Source organism: Anolis carolinensis, chromosome X, assembly GCF_035594765.1.
Source record: "Anolis carolinensis isolate JA03-04 chromosome X, rAnoCar3.1.pri, whole genome shotgun sequence".
NCBI classification, from domain to species: domain Eukaryota; kingdom Metazoa; phylum Chordata; class Lepidosauria; order Squamata; family Dactyloidae; genus Anolis; species Anolis carolinensis.
In genome coordinates, this window is record NC_085847.1 from 2,046,487 (window position 1) to 2,072,175 (window position 25,689).

The 25,689-nt window shown below is 42.5% G+C and overlaps 1 protein-coding gene across 5 annotated transcripts in view; it reads right to left on the reverse strand.

Annotated features, from left to right (window-relative positions):
* hectd4 (HECT domain E3 ubiquitin protein ligase 4) overlaps window positions 1-25,079 on the reverse strand; it is a 113,805-nt gene extending 88,726 nt beyond the window's left edge. For all 5 annotated transcript variants that reach the window (XM_062958643.1, XM_062958641.1, XM_062958642.1 and 2 more), the window contains exons 1-6: window positions 24,373-25,079; window positions 7,927-8,444; window positions 4,399-4,488; window positions 3,861-3,991; window positions 3,603-3,711; window positions 1,481-1,619 (exon numbers count right to left, since the gene is read on the reverse strand). In XM_062958643.1, the coding sequence (XP_062814713.1) occupies window positions 1,481-1,619; window positions 3,603-3,711; window positions 3,861-3,991; window positions 4,399-4,488; window positions 7,927-8,444; window positions 24,373-24,564 (1,179 nt within the window). In that variant the 5' untranslated portion in view covers window positions 24,565-25,079. The remainder of the gene's footprint in view (window positions 1-1,480; window positions 1,620-3,602; window positions 3,712-3,860; window positions 3,992-4,398; window positions 4,489-7,926; window positions 8,445-24,372) is intronic.
* Window positions 25,080-25,689: the final 610 nt, after the last annotated feature.

Sequence of the window (25,689 nt, forward strand, 5' to 3'; positions counted from 1 at the left end):
ATTTTACTCTATTATTATTATTATTATTACAATTATTATTTCACTATGATCTTATTATTATTGCATTTATTATTTTACTCTGTTTATTATTACATGTATTAATTTATTTTACTCTATTATTATTATTATTACATTTATTATTTCACTCTGATCTTATTATTATTGCATCTATTATTTTACTCTGTTTATTATTACATGTATTATTTTACTCTATTATTATTAAAAGGATACATAAGCACGTTTACATTGAAGAAGCTGAGAATAATTTATTTATTTATTTATTTATTTGCTACATTTATATGCCGCCCTTCTCACCCCAAAGGGGACTCAGAGCGGCTTACAAATTGAATTTACATACAATATTATATTAGCATAGTACAATACTGGTAATAAATTACTATATTGTACAGTATCAATATATTGAAATATTATTAGTAATATTACATGTAAAATATAATATATAATTGATATTATCATATTGTATTATTATTATATTGTATTATTACCTAATAACGATTTGATCAGAGTTGGACGGTTTTATCTTAAATAAGAGCTTTATGTAAATATTCAAAAACATTTAACCTACTGATGCCTCAATTAATGTAATTTTATTGGTACAGTAGAGTCTCACTTATCCAAGCTAAACGGGCCGGCAGAACGTTGGATAAGCGAATATGTTGGATAATAAGGAGAGATTAAAGAAAAGCCTATTAAACATCAAGTTAGGTTATGATTTTACAAATTAAGCACCAAAACATCATGTTATACAACAAATTTGACAGAAAAGGTAGTTCAATACACAGTAATGTTATATTGTAATTACTGTATTTATGAATTTAGCACTAAAATATCATGATATATTGAAAAGATTGACTACAAAAATAGCTTGGATAATCCAGAAGCTTGGATAAGTGAGACTCTACTGTATTACATTTATTTTACTCTGTTTTTTATTATTACTAATATATTTATTATTTCACTCTGACATTATTATTGTTATTACATTTATTATTGTACTCTATTATTATTAAAAGGATACATAAGGGCGTTTACACTGAAGAAGATGAGAATAATGATCTAATCAGAGTTGGACAGTTTTATGTAAATATTCAAAAACATTTAACCTCGGATGCCTCAATTAATGTAATTTTATTGGTATCTATTTTTATTTCTGAAATTTACCACCCTCGGCTTATACTGGAGTCAATGTTTTCCCAGTTTTTTTTGTGGTAAAATTAGGTGCCTCGGCTTATATTCGGGTGGGCTTATACTCGAGTATATACGGTACTTATTGAATTGGAACCAGGATCGGGATTTCGATCCTACTTCATGCTTCAAGGCAAACGGGAGTACAAGGCATCTTTGAAAATCCCAAAGGCAAGCAGAATCATAGAGAATATTTTTCAAATTATTTGATAGATCCAACAACGAGCAGCACTCTCTCCTCCCTGCCCATCCCCACCACCGCTTTTCACTTTACCTGAAGGGTATTCTGGTCAATGACTTGGAAAAGGGATTGAGGTTTGTTATCGAAAGAGACAGGCCTGTGGAGGAGTTTGCTGTTGCCGAAAGCAACCCAGCCCGACTCCAGCTCTTCGTTGCGGCAATACACAAAGCCTCTGGGGGGGAAGCAGAAAAAAGAACATTTTACTCCCATTTCCCATTTCACAAGTCTTTTGAGGATCGATTTGTCCCATTCACATGTAAAACAGAGTTCAAGGCAAAAGTAGTGTGCAAAGACAAGACCGTTCTCCCCCACAATGTACATTCGTGAACTCTGTTTTAAGCAGCTTCCTTTTTGCTCGGTTGACGTGAGGAAGGGGTTGGGTCTCCACCCATAAAGGACCACAAGGGAATACACAACTATATCAAAGTGATGAGGAACGGAAAAATATGGATTTTTAGACATATATTGTATGCACATTAGAAGCAGTGAAATATAGCAAAATCAGACTCTCTCTGTGTTAAATTTTAGGGATGCACAAGCTGACAGGACAAGCTGGGAGAAGGGGGGGCAGTTTTCTATACATTCCAGTGTGAATTGGTTCCTAGTACAGCTTGACAGTTCAAGAGTGGCCTCTTGATGGATCTCTCTTTTTGGTGTCTGTGACTTGCTACACGCTTTTAAGAGTACTTAAGATAGGAAAATGCTGATTGTGCATATTTATGTCCATATATGTAAGCATGTGAAGTGACGTACTAATGACGAGATGTATGTAGAAGCATGTTCTTTGTCTGAAAATGTATAAAAGGCAAGTCAACGCCTTGATCGTCTCTCTGGTTTGCTTTTTGGAAGAGATTCCACTTCCAGGGACTCAGCTGAAATAATAAACCGGACTTTTTGGCCTCTCAAAAGGATCTCTCTTTGCGTTATCTCTCCCTTCATCTACAACAAAAGAAGATCCACTCATGTCTGGCATTAGATCCGGGTTTTAGCACAGCAGGTTAAACCACCAGACGCAGTAACGAGAGCTTGGCTAACTTGAAACATTACCCTATTAATTCCCTTGATAAAGGCTTGATGAAAGATGTTCTTAAAACTCCAAGGTTGCTTAGACTGATCTAAAATCTTTTTCCCGTCTCATATAAAGCTTTCCCTGTCTCATAAACCATCAAGAAATCATTTGATTTACCTTTACAAACAGATCAGGGCCTCTGCTAATGAGCGCAATGACCTTCAGCAAGTTTAGTCTCCTATCTAAGGGCTCATTAACCTCTGCACCTGACAATTGCTCTTTAGAATTCACTTCCTTACAGAAAGGCTGCTTTGGGCCCCTTTTAGGAATGTGGCCTTCAGAGTCTAAAGGAGAAACACAACATTCAGTTCCAGGACTTGAAACTTCAGGCCCCGCTCCCCCCCACCCAGCCTGGAACCAAAGATGTCGAAGATGGGAAAAGCCTATATATACCTCTATCTATGTTCAATTGTCTGTCTTGTCAGTGTATGAACAGCATTGAATGTTTGCCGCATATGTATGTTCTATGATCCGCCCTGAGTTCCCTTTGAGGTGAGAAGGCCAGAATATAAATACTGTAAATAAATAATAATAAATACGGGACACTGAAGGGATATTTCTATGCTCACTGTCTGGGCTGGGGCAAGGCCACACTGCTTGAGTGAATCACAAACTAGTCCAACCGCCTGAACTATCCTGTGATATGGCAAGACCAAATACAATTTTGCAAGCAAGCGATCAAGGGTTTGCTATTTCATCGAGGAAGTCAAAAGCTGCTGAAAAGGCAAGATGGCTCAACACATCCCGTGTATCAACAAGCAAAAGGAATGCGAAGCATGGAGCATCATTACCCCACAGTCGTATAGACACCCACGCAACCAAACATTACACTATACACCGAATTAAACCAGGAGTGGCTCTGTTTTGAATTGTTTTCTTGAGCCTAAAAAGTGGCAAGAAAATGTACAAAAACGAAGATGGCACAGGAAGTGTAAACAGTTGAAAACAGCTAGCCTCACTACTCTGCTCACAGAGTTAAAAATGGTCTCGTACACATCTCCCAAAATCATTCCTTGCCTTATATTTTAAAAGCTAGTTATGCAGATAATATCAAATCATTGGGTGTTTCCTGATGCAACGGCTTACCGTAAGGTACCATGTAACCCCGATCCTAATTTGCTTATCCCTCTGCCGACGGAGTTGGTTGTATAAAGGTAAAGTCCATCTGCTGCAAGGCAACGTCCCAAGTCTGCATCTGTAAGAGGAGGGAAGCTGTCAGAAGGAGACTTGGCTCATTTCGCTGGATAGTCTCACAACATCTGGCATGCATTTTTTTTTAAAGCAAGGCAATTCTAATGCCAATATATATATATATTTGGAGGTTTAAAATCACGGAACGCCCACCTTTATTTTCTGAGCTGGAGCCAGGGTTGGCATCAGGCGCTGGCAGCATATCCTCAAAGCCCCAGGATACCATGTGTTTGCCCCCAAGCAGACAAGAGGGAGAGCCCGGTCCTCCTTCCAACAGCAGCAACCTTGGAAGCAGATATCAATCCAAGTGTAAATATATTTGAAAATGCACCACTTGGACACTATAATTCTCAGGGTCCCCCAGCCAACATAGCCGCTGGACATACTGGCTAGAATAATCTGGGAGTTGAAATCCCAGAAATAGTGTTTCCAAATTCCTGGCAATTCACATTAAAATAATTTATTACAGGTCCCTAACTGGTTAGGCATAAAGGCTAAACTTGGCTTTTTTCCACTGTTTACCCTCCACTTCCAAGGCTGCACTAAATCATAGAATAAACTTAACATTTTATGGACGCTACAGCAGCCTTTCCCAAGTGGAGGCCCTCCAGATGCATTGGACTACAGCTCCCAGAATCTCCCAACTAGCTAAGTAGCTCGACAGCAATGTGGTAAACGTCTTCTTTCCCACCTGTATAACACGTCGGCCACAGGCAGGGATCCCAAGTCGGTTTGCTTCTGCAGAAGATGGACTGTGTGAACAAATGTTTTCAGCGATCCCCTACGGAAAAGACCAAATAGCAGTTACTCCCTGAAAACTCTGAAAGGCACCAACTGAGAGTAAGAGGTGCTTCTAAACCAGGGAAAACTGGGAAAACTTCAGCCCTCCATGTGTTTTGAACTTCAACTCCTGAAGTTGAAATCCAAAGCACCTGGAGGGCTGAAGTTTGCCCATGCCTGTTGTAAATAGTCAATGGTGAAGCAATGCCTGATCCAGTTAAAAGCTTCCAGGAATTTGCTGACATACCTTCAGCAGTCATTTCAATTTCTGCTTCACCTTCTCGAATTCAACCTAGTACGATTTGGGATTGATACTGTGTTATATACTGGAAATCTATATATATAAAAGGGTAATGAAATTTCGGCCTAGGACAAAACAACAAAACTACACATCCCAGAAACACTAAACTTGGCAGTACAACCCCTCTTCCATGCCTCTACGTTCATACAACAAAACGAAAAGAAAAATAAAGTCCTAATTAGAGGGAGAGGAATAATTGTTTTTATCCAATTGCTGCCAGTTAAAAGCCTAAGCTCCGCCCACTTGGTCTCCTAGCAACCCACTCAGCCCAGGGGACAGGCAGAGTTAGGCCTCACTTAGGCCTCTTCCACACTGCCTATAAAATATACATTATCTTATTTTAACTGGATTATATGGCAGTGTAGACTCAAGTCCCTTCCACACAGCTATATAACCCATTTATAATGGACTTAAATGTCAGGAGAAAACTTTTACCTTAACTACCACCAATTCCTCAATACTTTATTTCCCATACCACCATACTTCGCCACAGCAACGCGTGGCCGGGCACATCTAGTCCTAATATAATATAATATAATAATATCGAGGTTAGCTTTGACGGTGTGGTGCGTGAATTAGAACCAGACATCCTGCGAAATAAGGTTGAATGGGCCTTAAGAAACATTGCTAATAACAAGGCAGAAGGAGACGACGGGATCTGGACTGTTTAAAATCTTGAAAGATTATTTTTTTTGTGTCAGGAGCGACTTAAGAAACTGCAGGAGTTGGAAGAGTTGGAAGCGACTTAATGAATAAATAACAACACTAGAGATCCTAATACATGAACCTTGCATAGCCAACGTTCCCACACATCTTGCGGGAATGGTAAAACACATTTACTGTTACCCAAAAATGAACAGTAAAACTATCAAGGGTGGTCTGGCTCAAAAGGGAACTTCAGCACTTGTTCAACCAACATGGAAGAAATGAAAGGAAGCCCAACAACCCCTCCGAGAGCATCTTTCGCAAGCAGAAGAAGAGCCAATTCCAGGCCATAAAGCCACAGAAAACTTAATTAGGAGAAGCCTGCTTGCTTGATATCTTGAGGTGGCGTTAAATAAAAGAAGCATGACTTGCAACTGGTAGTACATGAGACGAACACAAATTGAGGTCTGCAGCTGGCTACAGCATTTCAGGATTGTTTGCTGCTGTGCTGTTACGATCCCTCTCATAATTTAGACGGGAAGAGGACAACTACATCAAACCAACAAAGATCCAGAACAACTGGTTTCTATACAGTCTGCGAGAACACATTGCCTTTTCTTAGACAAATATAAAGATGAATAAAATGAAGTGGGACACCAGCTGCTACACGTCATAAAGGGAGGCCCACTTTTGCAGGGCTCCAGTGACCCATTTTACAATAGATTCCAAAGTTGCGCCTTCTCGGAAAATATAGTTTTGGAATCAGGCACCCAAATAAAAGCAACAGTCATTCTTGTTACTTATTGTATGGAAGCTTTTTGTGTCATAAACACATTATGTTGACATTTCTGTGATTAGGAAAGGTTAGCGAACCCATTTGCAACCTCTAAAATAACGGTAATTTTACAATGAACATTTTGTATAGCTATTTCATTTGTCAACTCTCATTTCTAAGAGATGCAAGTTGATGCTGGGTCTGATCAGAAACAGTTACAGGGAGAATTTGCACCAGTCAGTAAACTTAAGATGATGCCAGGAGAACTCGCTTACATATAACTTTGGGCACCAAATGACCAAGGCCTACCACTTTGTTCTCACACACAACGACTTGACGTTTGGTTACAACATATACTCGCAAGTTCACAGTACTGCCGTGGGCACAAGCATGGCACTGCAACATGCCAACTTGTCCATGGGTGGCCTAGAATAAGTAGAATAAGGGCCCATGGGCCCATCCACACACCACAAACATGGCACTATATGCTCCTTCGGCTGTCATGTCAACTAGTCAAGTGCATTCGGCCCAAAAGACATGCAGTTTTCGGGTCTGTTTTCGTCTGACCCCTTATTTTGTTACCAAACATTACCCGAAAGGCAAGGAGTGTTTTCTGTCTCATTCGGGAGAGATTCAGCTCATTGGCTATAATGGGAAACTTTGTGGTTCTAAACCTGTAGGTCCCCAGATGTTTTGGCCTTCAACTCCCAGAAATCCTAACAGCTGGTAAACTGGCTGGGCTTTCTGGGAATTGTAGGCCAAAACACCAGGTTGAGAAGCACTGCTTTAAAGGCTAAATCCTCAGCCATTTGAAGGCCTATCTGCATGAAACCAACCTCAGTTGTAGACCCCATTTTCAACTATAGGCATGCCAAGTTTCAAAACAATTCACCAATCTGATTTTTTAAAAAATATTTTAAATGTCAACCATAACATTTGGGAATTGTAGTCACTGGTTGTGTCCATTCTCATCTAATCAGAGCATGGACACCACCAGGCTTTTTATTGTCTGCGAGACACCGGGGGAGAAAAACTTCAACTCCCATCATGCTCCGAGAGGAACTTTCAATGGCTAGGAAAGAGAGTTCTAAGGGCCCTCTCTGGAGAAGGAGGTAACTTTCCAAGTTATATAAAGTAAAGGTTTCCCCTGACGTTAAGTCCAGTCATGTCTGACTCTGGGGGTTGGTGCTCATCTCAATTTCTAAGCCAAAGAGCCGGCGTTGTCCGTAGATACCTCCAAAGTCATGTGGTCGGCATGACTGCATGGAGCGCCGTTAATATAGTATCTCTATGGAGCCTCCAGTGGCCTAGGGGATAAAAGCCTCGCGACTTGAAGGTTGGGTTGCTGACCTGAAGGCTGCCAGGTTCGAATCCCACCCGGGGAGAGTGTGGATGAGCTCCCTCTATCAGCTCCAGCTCCATGCGGGGACATGAGAGAAGCCTCCCACAAGGATGGTAAAACATCAAAGCATCTGTGCGACCCTGGGCAACGTCCTTGCAGACGGCTAATTCTCTCACTCCAGAAGCAACTCCGGTTGCTCCTGACACAGAAAAATAAATAAATAGTATCTCTGAATTTGTTTCAATGGTCTTTTCGTCTCTCAATTCCCCTTTCTGTTTTGCACGCAAACGGCCCTCCGAAAACTATCGATCTTTTCGTTGACAGTGATTCAAGCTCAACTCTAATGTCAAGCCTCATTCCTCCCTGTCTCTCTTACCTTGCACAAGCCAAGGCAACAAGGGCGGCAGCAGCGTTTTCTTTTTGCTTGTGTGGAATCTGTTGGCCCGAGGCAGATGTTTCCTCCAACCAGGAGCAGAGCAAGGATTCAATGCCGTTAAGACAGTCCACCGGCTCCTTGGTCAAGCTCAAGGGCTGGCAGTCACGAAGGCAAGTCAAGAGCACCTCTGCGGTTATGTTACATAAGGAAGGGTCGGTTCTACTTTGGGATTCAATGAGGGGAAAGACCAGGAGCAGGCCCATGCGGGAGGTGAAGGGCGCCTGCTCGGGTTGCTGCAGCAGGCCCTGGCGCTTGAGCAAGGCCAGCGCTTCCTCGTCTCCGGAGCTCTCCCGCTCATGCTGTTCCTCCAAGGCAAGCTGGCGCTGGGCGTTCCAGAGTCCGCGCAGGGCGTTCAAGCGGTATTCCAGCAGGCGGGCATAGGCGTTGCTCTGGTTGCCACAAACGGAACGCAGGCGCTCCGACAGTTCGGTGGGATTCTTGGTTTCAAAGGTTAAGATCTAAAGGAGAAGGGAGACAACGTGACATCACTGGGTTGCTCTTAATAGAGGCCTTCAAGCCACATTCTTACCTCCTATAACTTGTACTTACTTATGATACTAAGGAGATAAGAGCTGCATAAGACAATAGGTTTCAGATAATAGACAAATCTGGTATTCTAAACTCATAATTCAGGAGTAACAGATTAAGGTGGGGTCTTTATAGATCTTCATAGATGTCAGCAACTTATGACACTAAATCACCACCTTCTCCTGAGAAAACTTATAATATCACTTCACCCGCTTCATAGGAAATCTGCTACAAAACAGGAGCTTTTTTGTTGAATTCCAAGATCAGGGAAGCAGATGGTGAAGACAGAAGATCGGCCTGCTTCAGGGAGCGTGCTTGCTCCATCAATGTTTAACATTTACACAAATGATCAGCTACTGCCAGAAGGGATAGAGTTTTTCATCTATGCTGACGATTGTGCCATCACTGCCCAAGCAGGGAACTCTGAAATGGTTGAACAGAATCTCTCCGAAGCTTTAGGTGCTCTTACTGCCTATTACAGGGAAAACCAGCTGATTCCTAATTCATCTAAAAAGCAGACATGTGCTTTTCACCTTTAGAACAGACAAGCATCTCGAGCTCTGAGGATTACCTGGGAAGGAATCCCATTGGAGATTTGCAACATACCAAAAAACCTGGGAGTTTCCCTGGTCCGTGCTCTGACTTATAAGAAGCACTGTTTGAATATCAAGCAAAAAATGGGTGCTAGAAATAATATCATATGAAAGCTGACTGGCACAGCTTGGGGAATCACAACCAGGTACAGTAACAACAACAACTCTTTATTGATGAGTCAATTCTGACCATATCAAAACACGTGAAACATACAAAACGTACACACTTACCCATACATACAGTAAAACCATGTATAGATACAAAGCATCCCGGCCTACAGGCCTACCAACCCACTCCTAGGTAGTTGTGCAAATACAGAATAAAAAGATTAAAATTAAGTATTCCCTTAAGGTAAGGTTTGAGTGAGGGCAAGGGTAAGTGAAACTAGTGGCTTGTCCATAGTAAATTTTAAATTTGGATTTTGTTAATGGCATTAATGTCACAGCTCTCCGCTTCCATCTTCTCGCAGATGACCAGCACTTTTTGCGTAAAATAAACTCTAAAAGACTATTATAAATCATAAAAAATCACAATTTACAGCCTAAGGAAGGGAGGAAGGAGAAGCCAAAGGGAGAGAAAAGGAGCCCAAGCAGCAACGGGAGGAGAAGGAGGCGATTTATCAACACAGGATAGGTTGATAAAGACTTAAAATAGTGTATAACTACTAAAATAATGCATAAATATTAAAATAAATATAGCATCCCAACTTCTCGGATTTTCACTTATTGCGGGTGGTCCTGGAACCTAACCCCTGCGATAAGTGAGGGAACACTGTATATGGTACATTTATTATTTTACTCTATTATTATTATTTATTTTAATCGACTTTTATTATTATTAATACATTTATTATTTTACTCTATTTATTACAGCATTTATTAATTTCCTGCATTTATTATTATTATTACATATATTATTTTACTCTATTACTATTAAAAGGATACATAAGCACATTTACATGGAAGAAGATGAGAATAATGATTTGATCAAAGTTGGACAGTCTTATCTTACATTTGAGCTTGATGTAAATATTAAAAAACATTTAACCTACTGATGCCTCAATTAATGTAATTTTATTGGTATCTATTTTTATTTCTGAAATTTACCGCCCTCGGCTTATACTGGAGTCAATGTTTTCCCAGGTTGTTTTGTGGTAAATTTGAATCGAGTACATACGGTAGTTGGGATCTCGAGTCAAGCTCAGGCGACAGGACTTTCTCTTTTTTGTGCTCTACGAGGTTTAAAGCTACCTTTTGAGTCGACTCTTCGGGGTATCTTTCATCCCTTGTCCCCTCCAGAGGAAGAAATAATATCACATCCTTTCTTCCTCCGGAGACTTCAAAGACGGAGAAATAAGTGGAAGAAGTATACCAAAGAACCGCCGTCAGCAGTTCTTGCTTCGGTTTAATTAGCCGGTTTCTCCTTTTGAAGAAACCATTCCAGCTAAGAGCCTTTGCTGGAAGAGCTCCGTCACACAAATGCACACAACAATGGCAACAGATGCTGCCGAAGATCCACTTTACTGAACATCGAGATCCCACTCTGACCTCTCCAGTGGAAAGACAGACTCATTTTCCGCTAACAACCAGATATCATTCATAGACTTCACCATTGTGCCTTAACTGCTTCACAGTTGAAAATAGGATTTTTTTCCCCGACTGTTGATTCCCCTGTTGCCTCTGTCTTCTGAGCATGGAACTTATGCCGACAACAGCACTTTGCTTAAGCGTTTATGATACATTTGTGCCGCACAAAGGCACCGTTAAAGTCAAATCCCCATCTGGGTGCGTCAAGAAGTCTACAGTCCCGCTCATAATGGGTGTCTAATATTCCTGAATTTACAACCCTTCTGCTTTTTTACTTTTTTGCATTTGAGGTTACATGACATGCAATACCGTGGATTTTTTTCTCCCCCGTGAAACCATTTTAAATGGCATTTGGGGCTATTTTTAAAACCATCTTCAAGGACAAATTTCAAAATGCAACCAAATAGGATTACCCAGAATTGATTTCAAGGATAATTAACCGCACAACATCAGGTGGCATACCCTTCCAGGGAAGAACGACAAGTATTGATTCCGCAGGGTCCAGAACTCACAACTGCTTTGTTAAAAAGGGGAAAAAAGCCATTAGGCTTTGGGTGTTACTGACTTTGAGTGGCACTTTATAGCCATTTAAAAAAAGAAGCAGCCTGCAAAACGGTGAACAACGGCATCCGTAGGCAACAGATCTATAAGCCACGTTGTAAATATAAAGATGGTAAAGCAGAGCCTATCCACATGCAAGATTTCAGTTTAACAAAAGTCTCCATCAATGCTATCGCCTGATGGGAAAACGTGACGGCAAATTTATTAAGTTTCTATTCCATGTGTTGTCGAAGGCTGTCATGGCCGGAACCACTGGGTCGCTGTAAGTTTTCCAGATTGTAAGGTCATGTTCCAGAAGCATTCTCTCCTGACGTTTTGCCCACATCTATGGCAGGCATCCTCAGCTTGTGAGGCCTGTTGGAAACTAGGCAAGTGGGGTTATATACTGTATATACTCGAGTATAAGCCTAGTTTTTCAGCCCTTTTTTAGGACTGAAAAAGCCCCTCGAATATATATGGTACATTTATTATTTTTCTCTATTTTTATTGATATTATTACATTATTTTACTCTATTATTATTGTTACTACAGTAGAGTTGGACAGTCTTATCTTCAATTTGAGCTTTATGTAAATATTCAAAAACATTTAACCTCCGGATGCCTCAATTCATGTAATTTTATTCATATCTATTTTTATTTCTGAAATTTCCCACCCTCGGCTTATACTCGAGTCAATGTTTTCCCAGTTTTTTATGGTAAAATTAGGTGCCTTGGCTTATATTCGGGTCGGCTTATACTCAAGTATATACGGTATATATCTATGTCTGTGGGATAATGTCCAGGGTGGGAGAAAGAACTCTTGTCTGTTGGAAGCAAGTGTGAATGTTGCCATTGGCCACCTTGATTAGCATGGAATAGCCTTGCAGCTTCAAACCTTGCTTCCTGCCTGGGGGAATCCTTTGTTGGGAGGTGTTAGCTGGCCCTCATTGTTTCGAGTCTGGAATTCCCCTGTTTTCTGAGTGTTGCTCTTTATTTACTGTCCTGATTTTACAGTTTTTAAAACACTGGTAGCCCAATTTTGTTCATTTTCCTGGTTTCCTCCTTTCTGTTGAAATTGTGCTTGCGGATTTCATTGGCTTCTCTGTGTGGTCTGACATGGTGGTTGCTAGAACGGTCCAGCGTTTCTGTGTTCTCAAATAATACTCCGTGTCCAGAGTATCAGGTGCATCAGTAAATAAAGAACAACACTTAAAAAACAGGGTAATTCCAGACAGGAAACAATCAGGGCCGGCTAACACCGCCCTACAAAGGATTCCCCCAGGCAGGAAGAAGCCAGGCTTTGAAGCTGGAAGGCTATTCCATGCAAGAGTCACACTTGCCTCAGGAAGACAAGAGTTCTTTCTCCCACCCTGGACATCATTCCAGAGATATATAAACCCCACTTGCCTAGATTCCAATAGACCTCGCAACATCTGAGGATGCCTGCCATAGATGTGGAAGAAACATCAGGAGAGAGTGCTTCTGGATCATGGCCATACAGCCCGGAAAACTCACAGCAACTCAAGTTTCTATTCCATTTCACATTTTAATTAGAGCAACAGTTGGGCACCTTTAAGCCCTGGTGCATTAAATAAGCAGTGTTTGGGATCCATCCTGAAATGAGCCAAGCAGCCGTTGCTAGCTTTGCAAGAAGTGGTCCAAAGTAAAGCGATTCCCTGGTGACTGAAACACAGCCCAATTAGTGGTATATACTGTATGTAGCTTTAGGCTACACGGGAAAGAGAAAAGCTTCACTGACCCACTTTGCCATAAAAAAGAGGGGGAAACAAGGAAGAATTTGGGGGGAAATGGAAAGGAAGTCCTTTCACATCATCATCATCATCATCATATTATTATTATTATTATTACACTATGATAATGGTATATTATATATTACATGCAATATTACTAATAATATTACAATACAGTGTTATAGCACAATGTAGCAATATATAATGCTTATATTGTGCTATACGAATAATATAATATATTGTATGTACCCTGTTTCCCTGAAAATAAGACATCCCCAGAAAATAAGACCTAGCGCATCTTTGGGAGCAAAAATTAATATAAGACACTGTCTTATTTTTGGGGAAACAGGGTACATATGACTTGTAATGTAAGCCGCCCTGACTCCCCTTCAGGGTGAGAAGGGTGGGATATAAATGTCGCTATTAAATAAAAATAAATAAATAAAAAATACAGTCCAAAGAATAGCCCAAGATATTCTTCTTTCGATCCGACACATTAACCAGGCTTCACAGAAGTGGCTTTTTTTTTTCGTGTCAGGAGCAACCTGAGTTGCTTCTGGAGTGAGAGAATTGGCAATCTGCAAGGATGTTGCCCAGGGGAAGTTTTGATGTTTTACCATCCTTATGGGAGGCTTCTCTCATGTCCCCGCATGGAGCTGGAGCTGATAGAGGGAGCTCATCCGTGCTCTCCCCGGGTGGGATTCGAACCTGGCAGAGCTTCAGGTCAGCAACCCAACCTTCAAGTCACAGGCTTTTATCCCCTAGGCCACCAGAGGCTCCAGAAGTGGCATATCAGCATCCCACCCATGAAGTCACCCTGGGACACACTTTTTTAAGATGTTTTAAAACCAAAGGCAAGTTGCATAATTCAAGTCTGCTCTCAGCCTCACCTGGAAAGAGCAGCAATTTACTAAGAGGCATATTTTTAGCACCGAGCCCAGGAAGCCGGAATTGCAACTCCCCAGGAATGATAATGCACATCGAGATCCATCATGAGATAGCTAACAAAGATCGAGAAGAGGGGAACTTCCTTTCCTCATTCCTTCACCATGCTCTCCATATGACAAAGCATATTCATGCCAAGAGTAAGATAACAATCCTTACAGCGAGGTAGCAATTGTTCCCAGATGCAGAACTGACCTTCTCAACATCTTTTTCTATTATAATTATTGAAGGAAGGTGCGTGTCCGCATTTCATTCAAGGGGAAGCTTTTCCCTGAGATCGAAGCCATTCTGGATGCCGTTCAAGGGCCAGAGCCATTTCCCTGGGGCGCTAGCAAGATCCCAGGCCCAGCAATGGTGGGCTAACCATGGTCAATGTGTTCTACCTTTGTAGCAAGTTTCACCCCAATAGCTTTGGAAATGAGGGAGATGGGAGCCCCTAAAGTTTCCCCAATTATAGACATTTAATTATGCACATAGAATGGAATGAAATAGTAAAAAAAAAAATTCATTCGCTTTGTTATAGTAACGAAATTTTCACTACTTATACTTTAGAAACAAAGCACCAGAGCCTTCCCGTTTTGAACCACTTCTGAAACATGGCCATACAGCCCGGAAAACTCGCAGCAACCCAAGTAACACATTGATTTAATACATGCTTCATTTTTATCTGATCTTTCTCCTGATATAGGAGTCCTGAAAGTGCGCAGGGTAACCTGACTGCTGTTGACTACTTCAACAGTTTAAACTAACAGTAACTTAACTTGTTGCATCACAGAATTATGGAATCTGAGCCAAAAGAGACCAACCATCACTCTGCTTAAGGCAGAGCTATCAACTCTTCTTCTCTCCTCTGTGTCAAAGATCCTAAGTCTCCAACGCCAGGGCAAATCTGAAGGCTAAAATTATGACTCCGCCGGGTTCCTGCCCTCTGTCTTGTAAATTTGCATGTTCCTTCAGGTATGAATTCTTTCTCCTTACCATAATGTACCTTAACCATGCCGTACCATTAATTTGGTAAACCACGGCAGTCCTGGAAAGAGCCTGAAGCCCGGGGTTAACAAATTATGAAAGCGAGAAAGGAAGAGAAGGAAACAGCCCACAATATGTTCCTTGATCTCGTTCTTCACCACTGACAGCAGACTGGGAATGTTATGCTCAGAATCAATGCAATTCATGATGTGTTGCCAGAAGGATAAGGATGGTTTGGGGAAAGATAGCTTCTATTTTTTATTACCAGCCACCAATTTAGTCCCCCCCCCCCTCTACTTCACAACAATAAATACAATTTGATCATATCAGCTTACTGCCTTGTTCACCAGCCTACTATGCTCCAGACCCATTGTTGACAAAATGTCAACATGGCTTGCAGTGCAAAATAACCGCTCCAAAGAGTTCTGAATGGGTTTGGTAGTTTTTAAGCTACAGTCTATCATTCCCACCAACACAGCCACATTTTGCAACATATACCTACTTAATATGTTTCAAAAGTGGCTTGGGATTCTATGTCTCAATTGTGTTACATTCATTTGCTACTTCAACAGACAGCCACAAATGCAATCACATGAGTGGACATCTCCCATTGGGAACAAGATGGTTCATTCTGCTCTGTTTTCTAGAATATTTTAAGCATTTGTTCGCCACAATCCAGAACCTGAGCTCATACCGCTATGCATACAGAATGTCTGTTTGTGTACACTGAGCAACACATTTCAGGAGAGGGAGCCTGTCAATTGCAGTTTCTATGTCCACAAGATCCCATGCTTCGTTTTGGATGCTTTGGCAAGATTTATACTAGTTGTATGGCCTGTACAACATGTCTCCTGTATCAATTTAACAATATAATAATACATAATACTCATACAGTAGAGTCTCACTTATCCAACATAAACGGGCCTGCAGGACGTTGGATAAGCGAATATGTTGGATAATAAGGAGAGATTAAGGAAAAGTAGATTAAACATCAAATTAGGTTATGATTTTACAAATTAAGCACCAAAACATCATGTTATACAACAAATTTGAAAGAAAAAGTAATTCAATATGCAGTAATGCTATGTAGTAATTACTGTATTTACGAATTTAGCACCAAAATATCACGATGTATTGAAAACATTGACTACAAAAATGTGTTGGACAGTCCAGAACGTTGGATAAGTGAGACTCCACTGTACATATAATATTGATAATATTGTGATGTAATACAATGAAATAATAATACACTATTATAATTGTATATTTATATTACATATAATATTTCTAATAATAGTGCGATAATAGCGGATAAATGGCTTTGATGGGCCGCATGTGGCCCGCGGGCCTTAGTTTGGGGACCCCTGTGCTATATTGATATAATTTATTGTATGTATATATAACTTGTACGCCGTCCTGAGTCCCCTTCGGGGCGAGAAGGGCGGGATATAAATATCGCTAATAAATAAAACAAAAGTATCCCCCAGAACTATGGGCAATGATGGCAAAGGAGTGTCATCCATCTGCACAAATTATAATGGCAATGTTTATTGGGAGGCTTTCAGTTTGCAAACTGAGTGGCTCAGCTCCATTTCTGCTCGCCAGTTGTATTGATAACCCAAAAAATTAACTCTGGGCCACACGACTAATGACTCATTACACGCTTCTCTCTTCCAGAAACAGCAGATGCCAGTCTCTGCGCTGCTGGTATAGCGTTTGTGTTGTGTAGAAGTGGCCTTCAGTGTCCAGTCCACGACCCAAAGCGAAACAAAGTAAACCCACCAGGGCACAAACTACAGAAATGTCCCCTTCTTTCCTGCTAGAACAAAACCCTCTCTCGCCTAAACCAATGCAGGAGATCGAAAAGATGCCATGGATGCAGCGCCTGGTTGTTCAGTTCACGCCACCCAGCTCCTGACAAAGAACCCGTGTCACCGAGAGGCAAAGTGCTCAGGGGGAGGGAAGGAGGGAGGCGCATCAGAAAGCCATGCAGGCAGCCAGAGAGATGCCTGCGGAAATGACTGGCAGCGGCTCTCCTCCGATTTTGCAAACAACACACAATCCTGCTGCTGTATACCACCCTCCGTCGGGGCTCAGCTGCCCACATTTGCACGATGGAGCAGGGAAACTGAGGCAGAAAAGAATAACTTCCTCGGCTTTTCTGGTAAAACACCACTGACCCCGTTACAAGGTAAACACCAACTTGCGGGGAGACAAGAGATGCTTCCAAAGGCGTGCCATTGCCCTACCTCCCCCATGCTTCTTCCCTGCTGCTGAATCACCTTTGTGCCCTCGTTTCAATAAATATGCGCGCTGACACACCTGCCGACAACACGCATGTGCCTCTCCCAATGTCTGCTGGCCTCTTCCACACTCCCTCTCCCAGTTCCTTATGCTCCTGGCAGAAGGAGACATTCTGACAAGAAATCTCAAAAGCCTCCATCATTCCTTAGAGATTCTCCCCTGGACGCTACAGTTTCCTCGCCTCCATTTATATCCCCAAGGCATGCCTGCAAAACATCGCTTTTTCCCGAAGCATGTCACAATAAACGCAGCCTCTCCAGCTGCCCCAAAACCCCATCACCTTGTGCCCTCACCAACTTGTCTAATGCCTTATTCTGGCTTTGTTTCATCCCCAACGTATTGATAAACCCAACATCCATGACTCCTCTTACCTATTTCCACTCCCCTCATTTTTATTCTTCCACCTCCAAATTATTTAAAACCGAACACCCTCTTCGCTTTGCTACCATCTGTTTTGAATAATGTTATCTTCAATTTCCCCAAAGCCTCGATTTGGGGGTATCTAATCCAAACATTCACAAACATCTAACCTACAAGCATCCACCTAATATTCACACCTCCCCTCAATTTTCTCCCATTCCAACCTCACCATTTTTGTAAACATCTATTTCTATTGACCAACAGCCAATTTACCAAAGAGGAGAGAAGGTGTGATGATAGTCCACATGCATTTATTTATTTACAGCATTTTTACCCCGCCTTTCTCACCCGAGGGGACTCAAGGCGGCTTACGTAAATTGGCAAAATTCAATGCCCAAAAACTACACTAACAGCTTATACAGATCAAAGTAACAGTACAGATTACATATACAGTAATATAATACACAATTTAAAAACATGTATATATTTGAGTCCATTCATCCAAGATCCTCATGCGTAAATCTTAGTCCAGACTAGGGGTCCCCAAACTATGACCCGTGGGCCACATGCGGCCCATCGAAGCTGTTTATCCGGCCCGCACAGCACAAAGGCAGAAGGGGGTTGGACTAAACGGTCCAAGGGGTCTCTTCCAACCCTTATTATTATTATTATTATTGACACAAAGACATAATATGACACAACAAATGAGATATATATGCTGGATTTCGTATCACAAAATCACAAGTCAAACACTTCCCAAGTTGTTGTTGTTGTTATTATTAAGATCGAGGCTGGGTGGGCATCTGTCAGGGGTGCTTTGCTTGTGCTTTTGGTGCACAAAGGAGAAGTGGGTTGACTAAATGGCCCAAGGGATCTCTTCCAATCCTCTCTATTATTACACAGTAAACAAGATAGATATGCTGAAATTCATATCACAAAATCTGGGTTTCTTTCACGATGATGCTATTTGTTGACATCCCGCTTTGCTCTTCTAAAAGAATCCTAGTGGACCACTTGGCCAAAGGGAAGAGAAGGTAGGATGACGACTCTTATTCATCCACAGAGGATTTCTATGATGCCTATGATAAACTAGAAAAGCTTTACTGTCATTGTGCTATTGCACAACGCAATTAAATGCCTTCCCCAGCACATACCACAAAACAACACACCCATTCCTCTACATTCTATTCATTATTGCACAGCCTCTAAAGTCACATCAATGTGAAACCGTGGAGTTCAACATAAATAATAATAACAATAATAATACATCACACAGTCCTAGGCACTTGGGAAGTGTCCGATGTGTGATCCAATACAACAGCCAGCAGAGTGTCTGTTGTCGACTCAACTTGTGTTTCAAATACAGTAGTCTCACTTATCCAAGCTAAACGGGCCAGCAGAAGCTTGGATAAGCAAATATCTTGGATAATAAGGAGGGATTAAGGAAAAGTCTATTAAACATCAAATTAGGTTATGATTTTACAAATTAAGCACCAAAACATGTTAAACAAATTTGACAGAAAAAGTAGTTCAATACGCAGTAATGTTATGTTGTAATTACTGTATTTACGAATTTAGCACCACAATATCACGATATATTGAAAACATTAACTACAAAAATGGCTTGGATAGTCCAGAAGCTTGGATAAGTGAAGCTTGGATAAGTGAGACTCTACTGTAATAATAAATAGTTATATCCCGCTTTTATCCTGCCTGGAACCCAAAGCGGCTTAGAACATATTAAAATCATGTAAACAACAATCAAATACATCGATAAAAGTATAAAACATTATAAAATAAACAGTTAAAACAACAACAATATACATAGTTACAGCTCTAGGCTTTCGTAGTTACAGCTCTGAGCTTTCTTAAGGCTGAGGTTCCCACAGCTAAACCAGTGGTCAAAATTTAAGGCCCCTTCCACATAGCTGAATAAAATCCCACATTATCTGCTTTGAACTGGGATATATGGCAGTTTGGACTCAGATAACCCAGTTCAAAGCAGACCTTGTGGGATTTTCTGCCTGGCTGTGTGGAAGGGCCCTAAGACACAAGTGAAGACCTATCTCTTCCAGCAGGCCTACGCAGACAGTCTTTAAACAGAAACATGAATTTTAATGTATGTCCTTTGTTTAATCTCTATTTTGTCCGTTTTAATATGCATTTCATAGAGATACGTTTTGGTATGTAATTTTTATGTAGGTACATTTTAGTGTGTGCATTGGCAGTGTTTTGGCTGTGTTTATGTATTTTGCTTTGTAACCTGCCTTGAGCCATGAAGAGAGGCAGTTAAGAAATACATTATTACTATTATGATATTATTATATTGTGGGATTTTCTGCCTTGATATTCTGGGTTCTACGGCTTCCCTATCTGTGATATCTATTTGATGTATGTCCTATTTGTAATAGACACTCCCTAAATCAGTTTTGATTATCGCCCAGATGTTATCCTATATTGGACCTTTAATGCCTGGATGATTAACATTTTAACTATGTCGATTTTAACTATGACTTGTTTAAATTGTTTGTAAATTAAGTTGTCTGGTGTCTAAATTGTTATTTTATGATTTTATGTGATATTGGGCTTGTTCCCCGCGTGAGCCGCCCGCGTCCTCAGCTGGGGAGATGGAGGCAGCATACAAAACTAAATTTATTATTTATTATTATTATGCGGGGGGGCCCTGGGTTATAAGAGTCCACGCTGACATATATTCCAGTTCAAAGCCCAAAGCAGCAAAGATGCGCCCCCTCCCCGCCCCCAAGGTTTTCTTTTTACTTCGGTGGAAGCTTTGGTGTTGCAACCTTTTTGTTTTGAAAGAAGCAGGCAGCAACGTGAATGGCCGTATGACAAAGATGACACTTTTTGCACATGACATTGAGCAGAAAATACTTTTTTGTTTGTTTCAGGAGGTGTACATTATGTTCCACACAGCTGGATAAAATCCACCTTGAACTGGATGATCTGATAGTGTGGACTCCGTGTCCTTCCAGACAGCCATAAAACCCAGAATATCAAGGCAGGAAATCCCACAAGATCTGCTTTGAACTGGGATAGCTGGAACTGCCATATATTCCAGTCCAATGTGGATGTATGGGCTCTTCCACACAGCCCTATAACCCAGAATATCAAGCCAGGAAATCCCACAACATCTGCTTTGAACTGGGATATATGGCAGTGTGGACTCAGATCACCTAGTTCAAAGCAGATCTTGTGAGATTTTATGCCTTGATACTCTGAGTTCTACGGCTACTTGGAAGGGCCAATACATCCACACTGAACTGGATGTCTCAAGTATGGCTGGTGGGAAGGAGGGAGAAGGCCTTTTCAGTGCAATAATAGACTTGGAATATGTATCATGACGACGAAACAGTCTTGGACTATGATTATTGGATGGCGTGATTTTAATGTTGAATGTCATGTTTTTAAAATGCTTAATATGTATCAATTTTAATTTAATTTACAGTAGTCTTACTTATCCAACATTCACTTATCCAACGATCTGAATTATCCAACACTGTCTGCCTTTTAGTAGGCAATGTTTTTGTAGTCAATGTTTTCAAAACATCGTGATATTTTGGTGCTACATTTGTAACTACAGTAATTACTACGTAACATTACCATGTATTGAACTACAGTAGAGTCTCACTTATTCAAGACTCGCTTATCCAACGAACTGAATTATCCAAGGAATTTTGTAGTCAATGTTTTCAAAACATCGTGATATTTTGGTGTTAATTTCCGTAACTACAGTAATTACTACGTAACATTACCATGTATTGAACTACAGTAGAGTCTCACTTATTCAAGACTCGCTTACCCAAGGTTCTGGATTATCCAAGGCATTTTTGTAGTCAATGTTTTCAATATATCGTTATATTTTGGTGCTAAATTCGTAAATACAGTAATTACAACATAGCATTACTGCCTATTGAATTACTTTTTCTGTCCAATTTGTTGTATAACATGATGTTTTGGTGCTTAATTCGTAAAATCATAATCCAATTTGATGTTTAATAGGCTTTTCCTTAATCCCTTATTATCCAACATATTCACTTATCCAACGTTCTGCCGGCCTGTTTATGTTGGATAAGTGAGACTCTACTGTATTTGTAAGCTTACTGTTGACATTGTTTTAAGGCATCTAATAGTTGCCATATGAAAGCTGCCTTGAGTCTCCTTCAGGGTAGAGAAAGGCGGGTATATATAGGGTAAATAAATCGATACACATAATAAAAGTGGAAATATGTATGTGGCAGGGTGTTCACTTATAGAGACAAGCTCCCACTTCCACAAACAACTATAGCTCCCACTACGCAGGAGACACCAATGGCCCTACGTCCAATGACATTGCAGGTTATTGCGAGCGACGTAAACATATCCAAGAGCCCTGTCAGTATCCTCCACAAACACCATCCTACCTGCCACCAAGTCATACAAGGACAATTTCATCCTAGATGTTCTGTTTTTCCTCCACCACAGACATCTCAGTGTTTCTGACTCTCCATTGGTGAGGTACTTGCACTACCTCTCCCATAACCCTTTCCTATTCTTTTCTATGGCACACAGCAAACAGAGGAACTGATCAGCAACTGAACATACTAGAGAGATTTCGGAGGAATTCACCATGATTTATGAGTTGTAGGGACTGGGATGTATAATTCACCTGAACTCCACCAATGATGGACCTGGAACTCACTTGGCACACACAACCCGCATGACCAACAAAAAATATTGGAGATCTACATCCAGACCCTACATCCAGAGTGCAGAATGAACCCAAACAAGGATGGATCCGGACCAAATTTGGCATGTAGACCCGATATGCCCACATTTTAATACGGGTGGGTTTTGAGGAGAATTGGCCTGGACGTTTTGGAGTTGTGGGTACTGGGATGTCTAGTTCACCTGCAATCTGAACTCCACAAAAGATGGAATTGGACCAAAGTTGGCACACAGAACCCTCATGACCAGCAAAAGATACTGGAGATCTTTGAGGGAAGTTCACCTTGATTTGAGGGAGTTGTAGTTCACTTACATCCGGAGAACCCAAACACTGATGGATCTGGACCACACTTGGCACAGAGATATACCGAAATGTGATTACTGGAGGCGTTTGAGGGGAACTGACCTCCCTTTTTGGGAGTTGTAGTTCACCCATAACCAGGGAAATTGTGACCTCCAACAATGATGGACATGGATCAAACTTGACACACAGAACCCCCATGACTAACTCAACCTACTGGAGGGGTTTGGAGGGGACTGACTCACTAGAGTTGTAGTTTATCATAGAACCAGAGAACACACTGAACCCCACCCATGATGCATGTAGATTACTGTATGTATATATACTAGTAAACCGCCCTGAGTCCCCTTCTGGGTGAGAAGGGTGGGATATAAATGTTGCTAATAATACAGTAGAGTCTCACTTATCCAAGCTAAACGGGCTGGCAGAACGTTGGATAAGTGAATATGTTGGATAATAAGGAGGGATTAAGGAAAAGCCTATTAGACATCAAATTAGGTTATGATTTTACAAATTAAGCACCAAAACATCACGTTATACAACAAATTTGACAGAAAAAGTAGTTCAATACGCAGTAATGCTATGTAGTAATTTATTTACAGCATTTATTGTATTTATTGTAATTACTGTATTTACGAATTTAGCACCAAAATATCACATTGCATTGAAAACATTTGACTACAAAAATGCATTAGATAATCCAGAAGCTTGGATAAGCAAGGCTTGGATAAGTGAGACTCTACTGTACTTGTAAACCTTTCGGGGTGAGAAGGGCGGGATATAAATGTTAATAATAATATTAATAACAACAAATAGATCAGGCCTGGGCCAACTTGGGCTCTCCCTCCAGGTGTTTTGGACTTCAACTCCCACAATTCCTAACAGCCTACCCTTTCGGAGAGAGAAGGGCGGGATATAAATGTTAATAATAAATATTAATAATAATAAATAGATCAGACTTGGGCCCTCCCTCCAGGTGTTTTGGACTTCAACTCCCACCATTCCTAACAGCCTACCCTTTCAGAATGAGAAGGGCGGGATATAAATGTTAATAATAATAATAATAAATATTAATAATAATAAATAGATCAGACTTGGGCCCTCCCTCCAGGTGTTTTGGACTTCAACTCCCACCATTCCTAACAGCCTACCCTTTCAGAATGAGAAGGGCGGGATATAAATGTTAATAATAATAATAATAAATATTAATAATAATAAATAGATCAGACTTGGGCCCTCCCTCCAGGTGTTTTGGACTTCAACTCCCACCATTCCTAACAGCCTACCCTTTCAGAATGAGAAGGGCGGGATATAAATGTTAATAATAATAATAATAAATATTAATAATAATAAATAGATCAGACTTGGGCCCTCCCTCCAGGTGTTTTGGACTTCAACTCCCACCATTCCTAACAGCCTACCCTTTCAGAATGAGAAGGGCGGGATATAAATGTTAATAATAATAATAATAAATATTAATAATAATAAATAGATCAGACTTGGGCCCTCCCTCCAGGTGTTTTGGACTTCAACTCCCACCATTCCTAACAGCCTACCGGCTGTTAGGAATGGTGGGAGTTGAAGTCCAAAACACCTGGAGGGAGGGCCCAAGTTGGCCCAGGCCTGATCCAGAGCAAACTTGCCCAACATGACAAACTTTATGTTCCTCAGGGTTGTCAGTTGTAGCTCACGCACATCCTTATCCATTTGGGACAATGACAAGGTAGTAAACAATTCACTCCTTTTCCTGTCAGGGAAAGAAACCCGCCATTGTTGGCCTCACCTCGAGCTCGGCGTCGGCGCTCTCGGCGCCTCCTCCGCCGACGATCTCGCTGGGCAGCTCGGCCAGGTCGGTGACGCGGATGAGGCCGTCGTGGAGGAAGATGGTCTCCTCCTTGACGGAGAGCCACTGGGCCGAGTCGGCGGCGGCGGTGGAGGCGGCGGCGTTGCCGGCCAGGCCGGCGGGGGAGCCCATGGCGGAGAGGGGCGGCGGGGAGAGCGGCGGCGGCGGCGGCGGAGGGGGCGGCGGCGGCGGGGCCTGGATGGGGGGCGCCGAGCGGGCCTCCTGCTGCCGCCGCCCTTGGCCCGGAGGAGACGGCGAGGACGGGAAGGGCGGGAGGGCGTCGAGGAGCGGCAGGAGGCGGGCGAGCGCCGAGGCGGGCCTCCTCAGCCCCCCACCATGGCGGGGAGGAGAAGGAGCCCCCGCCGCCGCCGCCGCCGCCGAGGAGCGCGGACGAGGCAAAGTGGCTCCGGGGGAGGCGGCGCGCAGGGGGCGCGGAGGAGGCGGCGTGCTTTCCGCTCCCGCGCCTCCCCCGCCAGCTGGCTCCACCCCGCTCCCCAACACCACCACCACCACCACCAGGCTCCGCCGCCGCCTCCCCTCAGGCAGGCCGCTGGCAGCGCGACGCCATGTTGGAGCGGCAGCAGCAGCACAGGCAGCGGCGGCGTCTGAGGGGAGAAGGCGAGCGACACCGGCATGCACCGCGCGCCAGGCGGAATGGAACGCCCCGCCCTCGCCACCACAACGCTCGCGCACGCGCCCTGCCAGCCGGGAGCTAAGAAGGCTCGGATTGGACGGCGGGGAGGGCCTTTGCTCAGGCGGCCCCGCCCGCCTCCTGTGCTCGGGAAACCCCGCCCACTCCTTCCTCAGAAGACTCCGCCCACTCCCTTGGCTCAAGACTAGGCTCTGCCCCTCCCCTTGGCTCAAGAGGCCCCGCCCTCCTCCTGTGCTCAGCAAGCCCCGCCCACTCCCTTGGCTCAAGACTAGGCTCTACCCATCCCCTTGGCTCAAGAGGCCCCGCCCTCCTCCTGTGCTCAGCAAGCCCCGCCCACTCCCTTGGCTCAAGACTAGGCTCTACCCATCCCCTTGGCTCAAGAGGCCCCGCCCTCCTCCTGTGCTCAGCAAGCCCCGCCCACTCCCTTGGCTCAAGACTAGGCTCTGCCCATCCCCTTGGCTCAGGAGGCCCCGCCCTCCTCTTGTGCTCAGCAAGCCCCGCCCACTCCCTTTCCTCAGAAGACTCCGCCCACTCTCTTGGCTCAAGACTAGGCTCTGCTCAACCCCCTTGGCTCAGGAGGCTCCGCTCACCTTTGCTCAGGCGGC